Source organism: Branchiostoma floridae, chromosome 6 (assembly GCF_000003815.2).
Source record: "Branchiostoma floridae strain S238N-H82 chromosome 6, Bfl_VNyyK, whole genome shotgun sequence".
Taxonomy (NCBI): Eukaryota; Metazoa; Chordata; class Leptocardii; order Amphioxiformes; family Branchiostomatidae; genus Branchiostoma; species Branchiostoma floridae.
Genome location: NC_049984.1, coordinates 23,255,825 through 23,268,960, shown reverse-complemented (window position 1 = coordinate 23,268,960; position 13,136 = coordinate 23,255,825). Strand labels below are relative to the sequence as shown.

The following is a 13,136-nucleotide window of genomic DNA, read 5'->3' as shown; positions in this document are numbered from 1 at the left end:
GGGTTATACCGCCCCTTACCTTTGCTAAGAAGGTTATTTTTCAGTGTTGTCTGGGTGTCTCTCTATGTACAGCACAGTAAGTGAATAGGGGTCGGAAAGAAGGTGAAGTTCAAAAGTAGAGCTAGCAGCTTTCTAGGTACTGCAGTAGAACTTTGGTTTTGAATCTTGATATCTATACTGTAATTGTATGTATAAATCACATATAATGTGAAAACATTTTGTGTCATGGAGCTTTGTGTTTTACTTGCAGGATTCCTGGCCCACCTTACCTTCTTCTTGGATGACACCTGAAGACATGTCATTGTTGAGGTTTATTTTTTATGTGCACATGTTGGCCATTGCAAAATTCACAGAATTCAGCTCGCTATTTCTCCTTCTAGTGTTTGTAATAGCTTTTGCATTCAGACCAAGGGGCAAACTGAAAAATTAGAGAATAATATGGGAATGAACTATGATAATATGTCTGAAATGTGTGTTGGAAAATTCAACCTGGAAAATGCTAGTGGTTTGCAAGTGAAAGGATTGAGCCAGTGGTCACCATAGAAGATTGTACTCAGGCTACTGGAAAATGTACCAAATACTAGGCAGATTTTTTACAGGGATATTGAAATGATATGTATGTTTTTTATCTTCCACATGCTCTTTGAGTATGACTATCTCATCTAGAGTATTTTTACATATAAAGAAAGGAAGAAATACTCAACAATGTTGCAAGATGCATGTTTTATTCAACAAAGAATAAAAAACAAAAGGTGTGTAGCTGTTTTTGTCTTATAGTTTCTTGCTTGTAGACATGCACATACATATACTTTTGTACATGGCACCTACTACAGAGAACAGAAGCTATGTACGTTTCTCTGTAAGTTCTGTAAGTAACTTTGGTAAAACTTGAACATAATTTTGCTTGACCTCTCAGAAAACTAACATGGCTGCCGACAGTGGCGTATCACAAGCGCTCCCTCTCCACGTACGCCAGGATGGCCTTGCAGCACTCCTCGGCCTGCCAGGAATCGCGTAGGTTCCCGTATTCGTCCTCGTTACACTCCTGTAGGTCGTACCTACCCAGGTGTCTCTGCACCATCTTCTTGGTTTGACGAATAATCTGGGAAATAGGTAGACAGCCATTATCAATGAGCATCTTTATTGTTGTTTTTTTGTGCTCTTTGTTGATGTCGCAATAACAACAGTCATTGACAAAAACATTCAAATAAAAACACTTTATGGACGTACAGCCGCTCACAAATTGGTCAAACTGATAATTGCTATACTATGATTGGCTGTACTGCTAATGTGATGGACAGGATCAGTCTATTGTAGCTCTTGCATGTCCTCTATAGCTATGCCCTTGGTGCTGAAACATTGATTACTGCCGTCCACTGTTATATACAGCAACCTTTAAGTTACCCATCCTTCTAGTGAAAAAAGGTGCTGCTATGGTATATGCATAAGCATAAGAATGATATCCCACTAAGTAGGTAAGAAGTGAATTTTCAAAAGAAAACAGTAAGAAAAGGGGACTTTTACATTGTACAACAGTGTCATCTTGAACAGAAACTAGTGGGTATATCATCTCAGTCACCTATATAACCACATACTTACACGAACACATTCGTATGTAGGGAGACCAGCCTCTCCAACTCTGTCCTGCCACTTACTACATTATGTCATTCAACACCACAGGGCCTCTGTTAGATCTCCAGTAACCAAGGAGAAACCCATCTGATAAAAGCCATTCGTATGTATGGTGACCAACTTCGTCAGGTCTGTCCTGCCACTTACTACATTATGTAATTCAACACCACGTGGCATCTGTTACACTTCCAGTAACTGTATAGACCATCTTCTGGTTAATGCCATATTTACCTTATTTGTTTGTAGAAGAAGAAAAGGAGCAAAAACAATATGTTTCCTTTCCGTGAAGATAAACATAATTAAGGAAAAACCTTCCCTTTGAACTTCAAAAGTTGGACCTTACCGACAGTGGCTTGTCAATCAAGCCCTCTGGCACGGTAGGTTTGAGTTCATGGATGAAGAACTCGTGTATGTAGACCTGTGAGACTAGTCCCGCCTTGTAGGCCTCCTCTGCAGACAGCGTCCTCCCCATCATCAACATGTCTTTAGCCTGCACGTAAAATAAAGAGAAATCGCGTTGAGGTTTCGGGGACATTTAAACTTAAATCTTCAGCGGGTATTTCATTGCACTAGGCCTGTTCGCTTTGCAACGAATAATTGCGGCAGCTTTTCGAATTTTGGGTTAATTTTACCTTGCTGTGAAGTTGACATACGACATGCGGGTAAAATACGCGACTTCTACAAACAAAACGGTCGTATTTGAAATGTCACATCCTCAGTTTCCGCCCAAAATTAGATACAAAATATTTTTGTTTGAAATCTCATGTTGTCACTGAATAATGTACAGTGATTGAAATTCGCCATTTCAGGTAAAAAATCGGGGACGATTAACGACAGATTGGAGGCAATTGGCGCCTGTTCGCAAACAGTCGCCATCATGCGTGGCCCAGTGAGATACCGACTACTTACACGTTTAGCTTCACATAGTATGATTATAAGTAATTCTGTAACGTATACAAGAATTTAAAAGCCTAAGATAACAGTTTTGCGAGAATTAGAAGGTCTTTGTTTAATAAAACAATATATACACGTATCGTACATTGCATCTCTCTCATAGCCAACCCACAAAGAAAATCTCGAAACTCTTCGAATTCAAAACTTTAACGTCGTACAAACGCACGTTCCTATATTTACAATAATAAGATTCGGTTATACATATGAAATTATCTGAGAACCGAACAACTGATGGGACCGGTGAGGTGAGGTGAGGTAAGGTGAACAACTGATACGCTAAAGAAATGTTAAAATGAAGGGAAAAAAAGTTAACTTCACTATAAAATCTAAGCGGTCAAGAATAAGGTTGTACAGAATTTGGAATTGACTTCGACATTCTACGGTATCGGTATCTATTTCCTGATGTGTTTTTTTTAGATTTACGCATATATTTGCTCATTTTGCAAATGTTATGCACGATTAACAGTATGGTCGAAATTTTTGGGGACAAGAATTGATTCTTGTGCGGATTACATCCATATAATTGAACCAAAATATGGCCTAGCTATCAAACATGAGGATTCTGATTATGAGAAAAACCATACCATAGCGGGCCCGACAATACTCGGCAGTGTGAGAGAAGCACACCCCTCCGGTGTCTGTAGTAGTGTGGCGTACGGCGTCTCAAACAGTGCCCTCTCGCTGGCGTAGGCAATATCACTGAGCGCCACTAGCGCAGTGCCGAAACCTCTCGCCAATCCGTTTACCAAGGACACCAATGGTTTAGACAAGTTGATAATGGCGTCAACGGCATCCCTGTGTGTAGTAAACATTATGAAAACTTGCAGTTATATACATGTGAAAAACGATACGTTGTATTTCGTATAACCCGAGTAATGTCAAACCTGGGCCGCGATAACGTTCGATGCGAATGTTCCGGACCGGGTGATAAAAAGTCGTATCATACACGCTTCGAAGTTTTATCACACAGGCTTCTATCGAATAATTCCAACCATTTCGAGCGAGCCGAGTGCGGCACGGTTGGCAATTCGAATAGCTGATTTGGACGTTGGAACATTGCTGGGACCTATGGTGATGATGCGGTATAAACACCGTGTTGTATTTCATTCATGTTCTAAATACTCGAGAAAACACACGTTTTAATGTGAACTACTCCAGATGTTTAGAAACTTTGGTGTTCTCGAAAAAAATCGCAACAACACGTTAACAGCAATTCCAATGTCCGAATCTCGTATTCGAATTATTCACTACAGCACACTCGAAGTGCTTTCGAATTCGAAGCCCGTGTGATGACAGTAGAACCCCGTGTAATAACCCAATTTATCACCCGGTCCAGAACACCCGTTGCATCAAACGTTATCGCGGCAAATTAAAGGTATGATAACGTTATAAATTGTCATAAGGCCTGGTCATTTGCTATAACCATCAAATAAATAATTTTTGTATTGGAAGTTAGCACATGGTTCAAGTTTGATCTAGTATAAGAGTTTTTGCATAACTGCTTGTGACGTTACTTGATTTCCCAATTAAAGTACTGTCTACCTTACCTCAACTTTTCCGCCATGTTGTTGACGTCATGCTTCCTGACTGCATTTCTCCGTCCTGCCAAGTCAGACCCAACCAAATACGTCAGGTCCACGCCTGCGCAGAACACGCGGGCGCAACCTGTAACCGTCACAATCTTACAGTTGTTGTCGGAGTCGGCTACCCGGAGCGCATTGGTCAGTTCGGCAAAGGCCTGGTCAGAAGATAAATAAATGCAATCTTTACTGACACAGCAAACGTATAGTAACTTTCCTTAGGCCATTTTGATGTGATTGTATGGATGACATCCTTTTGGAACCCCCAAACAGATGCGAGCGTTCAAAATATGTTGGGCAAAAATGCCTTCATGATCATGATAGCATACCGAACAATAGTTTCCTGTTCTTTCACATCTTTTCTTTCACTTTGGGACTAACTTTGACATTATATGACATTATCTATAGCCAGGCGCCGCGGACCAATCAGAAGGCCTCGTTCCATGTTGGTTATGACGCCTAATTGGTCAGAATTCGGATCGACACCATATGTTGTCGATTTGCATCGCTTCGCTCACTCGGTGGTTTCATTCGGTGGTTATCACACCATATACACCGGGGCGGGTCATTAACCCTTAATTAGTGCCGTTTGTCGATGTTTCTTATTGTAATCTACGGCATATGTTTGCTCATTTGCAACTACAATGTACTTTGTACGAATTACAGTTTAGTCAAAAACTATTTTTTCGAAACGGCCGAAAGTTGATGCGCGCGGATGTCATCCCTATAATCAATAAACGAGTAAACACACAGACAAACAAATTTTGCCTGTTTGTCAAGAAAATGACTGAGATTTTTAAAAAGTGAACAAATATGATTTAAAAAATCAATTAATGTTGCCATCGTTACCTCTGGTCTCAACATAGCACGTGGCGGCATGTCCCCTGGGAAAATGATGGCCACGTGACCATGCTCCTTCCTAACGGTTATATACTCGTAGCCATTCGCGGGGGGTCTGTATGTGTGACGTAATGAGGTAATCTTCCCCGGGGAACAACGCTCCTTTGAAGCCTGAGACAAGTCTCTTTTTTGGCGGGGCGGTGTTGGTTTCCTCTTGGACGGCGTTTTCTTTTTCTGTATCAGATCTGACGTTGAAAAACTCTTCTTGGGCGTGATGTTCGGCTTCGCTTCCGACTTGGGTTCGGTACTCGTCGTGTGAGCTTCCGATGTGTCCATTAACTCTTGTTCGGTCATCTTCGCCAAAACTCGTACAGACCTCCTCGTAATCAACGCCAAGGCGTCTCGTGCTTTCTTGGGAAGTAGCATTTTCTTGACAGGAGGGCTGAGGAACGCGGCCGGTGGTTCGTCTCCTGCTGCCGCCTGGTCTTGGATGAAGTCCCGCTCTGTCTCCGACGTTGTGGAGTAGTTTTTCAGAGGGGTGGTGTTGTCGTGGACAGAGGCACTCTCTGTTTCACTCTGATCTCCTGTGCCGGTGTCACCATCTAGCTTCAACAGCGCCTCTTCTGGCTCTTTCTCTAACTCCACTTCCTTCTTTTGCACACTCAGGAATTCAGGAGACTCAAACAAACAGGACATTCTCTCATCTCCATCTTGCACATTTTCCTCCGTATCCTGTATGATCACTTCTTAGAAATGCACATTAGATGCATATCGGACTAATCTGACTGAATCAGGTAACTAAATATCCCTTTCTTATTTTTCGACGCCAAACTTTCTCAACTATAATAGCCTAATTTGGACCTGATCCTAATAATGTAGAATACATATGTATACCTACTTGTGTAATGCCCCATTGTTACGTTAATTTTGTATTGACACACTCCGCTCATATGTAACCATGCTCTAACTGTTGTCTGTGATACCCCCGGCTTCCTAATTCGGCACCTTTGAACCAAGAATGTCTATCCAAAAGGTAGCACTTAAGTTCTGTTCTTGGAACGTTCAAGGTGGTCTTAGGAGGAAATGTCAAGATGAAGAGTTCGTTTCTAGATTAGAAGAATATGATTTTGTTTGCCTCCAGGAGACCTGGCTCAAGCCAGGGGAAAAATGTAGAATAGAATCTTTTAATTATTTTAGAAGTGATAGGGATGTAAAAAAGACTGCCAAAAGAAGTTCAGGCGGGATAGTCATTATGTTCAAAAACAAACTCACCAAAGGTCTTACAAAACTACCGTCAAAACATCAAGATATCCTCTGGTGTAAGTTAGATAAGATATTCTTTGGCCTAGAGCAAGATCTGTTTGTCGGCTGTGTGTATTTCTCTCCGGAAAACTCATCAATCCCAGAAACGAAAAACAATTCCTTATTTGATATTGTACAAGATGACATATGCAAATTCTCAAATCAAGGTAATGTCATGCTGCTTGGTGATTTTAACGCCAGAACAGCGTCCCTTCAGGAAACAGTAATTGAAGATGATTGTCTAAACCACGACTCCATAGATCTAAAAGACACGCCTCAGAGATCGAGTTACGACAGAACAATTAATAGATACGGTAATAATTTAATTGACCTTTGTTCGGCAGCCAATCTTAATATCCTAAATGGCCGGGTCGCAGGAGACTTATCCGGTAAATTTACCTGCCACAAGTATAATGGTTCAAGTGTGGTTGATTACTTCATTGTTAGCTCGGAATTTCTATCCAAAGTTCAGTATTTGAAAGTGAATGATCTCTCTGTGTTTTCAGACCATTGTTTGTTGTCTTGTTCTATTTCCACAAATTATTCACCGTACATTAAGCAGGTTCAAATCCCAACACATCCTCTGCCAAATAAGTACATCTGGGATGAAGACTCAAAAGTGAAATTCTCAGACGCCCTCCATGATCCATCAACATTGAATGACATACAAAAGTTTATGGATAAGTCATTCTGCAACGTAGAGAGTGTAGTAGAGGAATTTGCTGGCATTATCACACGTGTGGCCGACAAATCTTTAAGAAAAATCACTTTCAGGAACAAAAGAAGAAAGAAAAAGAAAAGTAAGCCATGGTACACTCCATCATGCGCCTCGCTGAAACGCAAAATCAATAACTTAGCTTCCCAATTTTCAAAATGTCCGTGGAGACTTGATGTCCGCCATACGTATTTTTGCAATCTAAAAGTCTACAAGAAGAAAATCAAAACAGAAAAAAGGCTTTTCAACGAAAGACAATGGCACAAACTAAGCAAACTCAGTAAAGAAAATCCTCAAAAGTTCTGGAGAGAATTAAAGCTACAAAAGCAGGATGAAAGTGATCAACAAGACATTGATGATAACATTAACCCCGAAGAGTGGAGAACCCACTTTAAAAATTTAAATGACCTCATTGAAAGTAGCAAATCCGATAAAGATTTTCACCAACATGTCTACAATGTAAGGCCTGAACTTGTCCAGACAGCTACCAAAAGCACTGAAGCACACTCTGTGAATAGCGACCCTGCAGACAACATAACAGACAATATCATCCACACGCTAGAAAAACTTACAGAAAAACCTCTAGATTTCGACATTTCAAATGAAGACATTTTGGAGGGGCTGCGTAAATTAAAATGCAGCAAAGCGTGTGGAACAGACTCCGTCATTAATGAAATGTTGAAATATGCCAATACAAAACTTATACCACCATTGCGAAAACTCTTTAATATAGTCCTTAACTCTGGATATTTCCCACAACAATGGAGTCAGAGCATTCTTGTTCCCATATACAAAAGTGGCAATCCATCGAATCCTTCAAATTACAGAGGAATTGCCATTTCTAGCTGTGTCGGAAAGTTGTTCACATCAGTACTCAGCAACCGTTTACAGCACTTCTTAGAAAACAACAACATTTTGTCCCCCTTTCAGTCTGGATTTCGAAAGGACTTTCGGACCAGTGATAACATATTTGTGCTGAAATCTCTCATTGATAAACAGTTATCTGTACCCGGCGGAAAATTATACACATGCTTTGTAGACTTCAGGAAAGCCTTTGATTCTGTGTGGAGAAAAGGTTTATTCTACAAGGTCTTATCGTCGGGTATAGGTGGTAATTTCTTCAACATTATACAATCAATGTACGATAATATAAAATATTGTGTGAAAACGTCTCACGGCCTTTCAGATTACTTTAGATCTTCTTGCGGTGTACGACAGGGATGCAATCTAAGCCCACTTCTTTTTAATCTATTTGTTAATGATCTTCCAGACAGATTGTCATCACCATTATGCGACCCTGTAATACTAAACGATACCCCCATAAGTAGCCTTCTCTGGGCTGATGACCTTGTGCTCATCTCAAAATCGGAAACGGGTCTGAAGCATTGCCTAGAAAGACTAGATAAATTTTGTTCTACTTGGAAACTATCGATCAATAGAGAAAAAACTAAAGTTATGATATTTTCAAAAAATGGGCGAGCTAACTATAATAAACGCTCCCCCTTTCAGTCACAAGGACAACCTATAAATTTCACAAACTTTTACACTTACCTAGGAGTAGACATCACACCATCAGGATCATTTCACCGTGCCAATAAACAACTCAGAGTAAAAGCTATGCGAGCATCCTTTAAACTTAAATCATTGCTAGCATCAAATCATAATCCCTCAATATCTCTTGCCCTGGATTTATTCCAAAGCCTAGTCAAGCCGATCTTGCTCTACTGCGGGGAAATACTTGGAACAAACGCTCAAAGCAAAGAGCTCATCCTAAAAGGAATTAAGGAATATCCGAATGAAAGTGTTAGGGATACAGTTTCAAACATCATTGCCCCGATACTGGGACCGGATGTAAATATACTTAAGGCTATCCGTGTTGGCAGGAAATATGATACATCATCTACCCGTCCTGTTCTTGTTCGATTTAAGAAGTATACTGACAAAATGAATATTACATATCAATCAGACGCCCTGAGAAATCAGAACGTAACACTAGAGCAGCCTAATATTTCCTACGAGATTCCCGATCTAGAACATGTACTGCTTAACTACTGTAAGGTATTACTTAGTGTTCCTAGAAGTTCTGTTAACGCTGCTGTACTGGGCGAGCTAGGTGTGTTTCCACTGTATATAGACACCCAGACACGACTGATTAAATATTGGCTTAGATTACACAATATGTCTAATGATAGAATTGTTAAAAAAGCGTACGACACTGCTGTTGCTCAAGAACATGAATGGATTACACATGTACAAGATATACTATGCATACATGGTTTCCAAAATATTTGGCTAAACCCTAATGTCGATGCCAAATATTTTGGAAACATGTTCAAGGAACGCCTAAAGGACACATATCTTTCGAACTGGAGACAAAAGATAAGAAACTTTAGTAAACTGGCAACATATTCGAAAATTAAGACAACCTTTGCGCTAGAAAACTATCTTTTATCAATTCAAAACAGATCATTCACTAATAGCATAACAAAACTAAGGATTGGAGCACATTGTTTAGAAATTGAAAAGGGTCGTCACAAAAATATACCATCCGAAAAGAGAATGTGTCCCATCTGCAAAGACAGTATTGAAGATGAATACCATTTCCTAATGATATGCCCTTGTTATGATGAAGAAAGGAAAAAGTTATTGACCATATGTAACAACAGAACAACACTACCTAATACAAGTAGAGAAATATTCAATGTAATTCTATCATGTCCCGACTCCATATCTGTCCACCTAGGTCAATATATATATAATGCAATGCAAAAGAGAAGTCGTGCTTTAACAATGTAAAATACACTATGCCGCCTTATTTTCTATTATGTTAGATTAGTATACTCATGTAGATAGTTCGTAGTTGCTAGTAATACATGTTACTTGCCATACATTGTACCTGATGCAATCGTTGTGCAATAAACTTGACTTGACTTGACTTCTTGTTCAGCTTCTGGACACACGCAGCCGTCTGTATTCAAATTCCCCTCTCCATCTATTTCTTGCATCGGCGTGTCGATTGCTTGTGGTAGGGTGGTGATATTGTTTTCTGGCAATCCAGTGTATATCAAAGCATCCCTGTCTTCTTCTTCTTCGTAGAAGCTCTCATTCTTGTTTTCTTCTTCCTCGTCGTCGTCTGAGAGAAACTCCATCCCGTCTATCAAACGATACAGTCGCTTGTAGACGATGGCTTTGGCGTGCTCAAACGCGGTGTCTCCCACATCCGGGGTCTTTTTGAGAACGTAACGGACCTCGAAGTTGACGACCAGGTCGAGTACTCGGGTCAGGTTACTGAATGGTTCCCAAGTGTCGTCTGCAGGCCCGTAGCCAGCCCAGCGGACCAAGTAGTACGCCTTTCCGTTCTGGTACCTTTTACCACGAATTCTCTCCACCTGAAAAATCACAACATACAACAATTATTTCTTGAGCAAGAACGCTAGAGTTCAATAGCCTCAAAAGTTTCCCAACATATACATATAGAGTCACTGGGTCATTCGGTTTCGCTGGACAAAGTTAAAATCTTGGACATAGAATCAGACTTTTTCGTTAGAGGGATTAAAGACGCCATCCACACCAGAGCTTTACAACCATCCCTGAACAGAGACGGTGGGCGCCATAGACTTCCTGCAACTTATGATCCACTGCTCGCTGAGTCACGTGTTCTATCTGCATAACGTGACGTCACGGCAGCAGTGGATTGTTCATTCCTAGTGCATCCTCCTAACGCCCGGTCCCCAACGGCACTACAGTCAGGAATAAATGACTGACGGTACTCTGCTGTAGGAGAATGTCCTAGTGATGTTCGTCGAAAATTTGTGCGAGTCTAATTTGTTACATATTACATGTTGGATATTACAGTTAAACTAGTTCCAGAACAATTACTTGACAGATTTTTGCTTGAGATGACATTGAACGTGTAGCGCTAGTTCACCTTTATCCTCAGGGTAACTTAAATCCGTTAGTTTTGAAAACGGTATCTAGGGATATCAAGTTGATGGACGGCGGTTTCAAATAGGAACATTTTCAAATATTTCAGTTTAAAATCACCGTCCATCGATTTGATATCCCATATACGTTTAACTCATATTTGAAAACAACGGATATAGGTACGCCAAAAAGCAGTTACTCAAGCAACTGGATATGATTTTGGAAACGGTCAGACGTTTCAGATAGCATCTTTTGTCAGTGACACGGATATAAGACTAAGGTTACCCTGCGGATAAAGGTGAACTAGCGTTATAAACTGTGTCACTGTGGCTCAACCGGTAGCACTAGAAGTTACCATTTGAGCTCCTTGTTTCAATCAATTAGTTGATAAGTAGTAAACTTCGCTTCACGTCCCTGGGTCGAGATATCCGGCTCGGGGTGCGCCCGATTTTAGTAAGGGAAGCAAACTGGGGTCCCGTGTTCGAGGAGGTGCATTAAGCATGTTTAAGCTAGCAACTCCTCCCTATAAAAATATACCCTGCTACTGAAAAAGCGAGGAAACTTGCTGACCTATGTGTCATTAGACACTACAAGGTGGACAACAAACTGCACCACAACCAGTGCGAAAATGCCATTATGTTCGTTAGCAATATTATGTGAAATGTTATGTCCATAATGGGCCCCAAACGGACCGACTGGTGTCCTGTATTACATAATGCTTTCGTCTTTTACCTCAAACAAGCTCCTCTCGGGATCCATCGTCTGATCCGAATTTTGTCTCGAATGTGCTTTCGTGATCAGTCTTGGATTTCTCTCTTGACTTGAGTCAAACGTCTCCTTCCTCAGATTCAGGAAAACTGGCATCCGAGGCACCTAGTGTGGTGTGTTACAAGTTTTCGAGAACAAAATGTTGAAGCATACATTTATGGTCCGCTGCAGTGACGTAAGAAGCCACCAGGAGGCGTTCTCGAACTAAAACTACATTTTACCGATTACCGAAGTATCTATCATGATCATCCATCCACATCTTCTCGAGTTATACATTTTACATCAAACATTCACACAGCTACACCACTGTGGGGTATAGATATTAAACATCAATAGAACAAGAATATTGTAAATCAGTTAGTAAGTCACTGAGACACTGACACACATTTCTCATAGCCAACCTCCCATCTCATCACGCCCATTTTTACACATAGGAAAGACAGATAAGTGTGCACAGTGCAAAAAGATCAGAAACCATTGACCATTACTAATGGGAGTGCAGCAGATATGAAGAGGAGAGAGAGGAGCTAGAAAAAGAAACATACATATGCCTAAAAGAGGACAGGAAGTCTGGAACTATATGCTGGAGCTCTGGATGATATAAGCATAGAAGGAACGGTGAGATAAAAGGCAATGATGGACTATAGATCCTAGGAACGAAACGTTTTGAATGACAAATAGAAGAAATTGATAACTCACATGTGAAGAAAGATGTGAGAGGATGTGAACTGCCAAATGTGTGTTGATTGCTGAGCAATTTGAAAAAAAAAGCAACGAGAGATGAACCCAGGAGAAAAAAGCAGAGAGAGAGAGAGAGAGAGAGACAATGACAGCACATGAGACTATCATCCGACGAACCAAGCAGATATAGAGACAACAACAACAACAGGAAAGATATTAGAGTAAGAAATTATCCAGTAAAACGAAAGTAACCATCCAAATGCTTACTTACCTGGTCTCCGGAAGCCATAACAAAATGGTCAGCTTCCATGTTACCTTCAAACCAAGTACTACAGACCAGTACGTCGTAACTTTTAGAAGATCACTACTAGTTGTGTCTTACTGTCACTGTCAGCATGCACAATGCACCAGTGAGTTTTTCAAATCGACGTTGTTTTTTTTTTCTACTAGTTCGAAAGAAACTGACTCAGGATTCTAATTCGAGTACCATGTAGTTGAGCATTTCTGTGTTGTTGTTTTCAGTTGCCAGAAATTCTTATGCGCTCAAGTAACATGCGACTTACCTTTCTTTCCTCCTAAAACATGCCGTCATTGAATGATTGTGTATGGGATGTAACGGCGAGAGATCTACACAAGGGGGCGTGGTTACAAGGCCACAAGCACGATGAAGGGGCGTGGTAACGGATTCCAAACGTACGGAAAAGGAAGAAATCTACACGAGAGGCGTGGTAATACCGTCA

The 13,136-nt window shown here is 40.7% G+C and overlaps 1 protein-coding gene across 1 annotated transcript; it reads right to left on the bottom strand.

The window, feature by feature from the left end:
- Positions 1 to 946: 946 nt before the first annotated feature.
- On the bottom strand, positions 947 to 12,841 carry LOC118418216. Its single transcript, XM_035824057.1, has 8 exons — positions 12,668 to 12,841; positions 11,680 to 11,820; positions 9,960 to 10,412; positions 5,016 to 5,750; positions 4,134 to 4,324; positions 3,171 to 3,381; positions 1,976 to 2,122; positions 947 to 1,102 (listed from the first exon to the last, which is right to left on the bottom strand). Exons 1-8 carry the CDS (start codon positions 12,704 to 12,706, stop codon positions 947 to 949), a joined length of 2,073 nt encoding a protein of 690 aa, XP_035679950.1. The 5' UTR covers positions 12,707 to 12,841.
- Between the last annotated feature and the right edge of the window lie 295 nt (positions 12,842 to 13,136).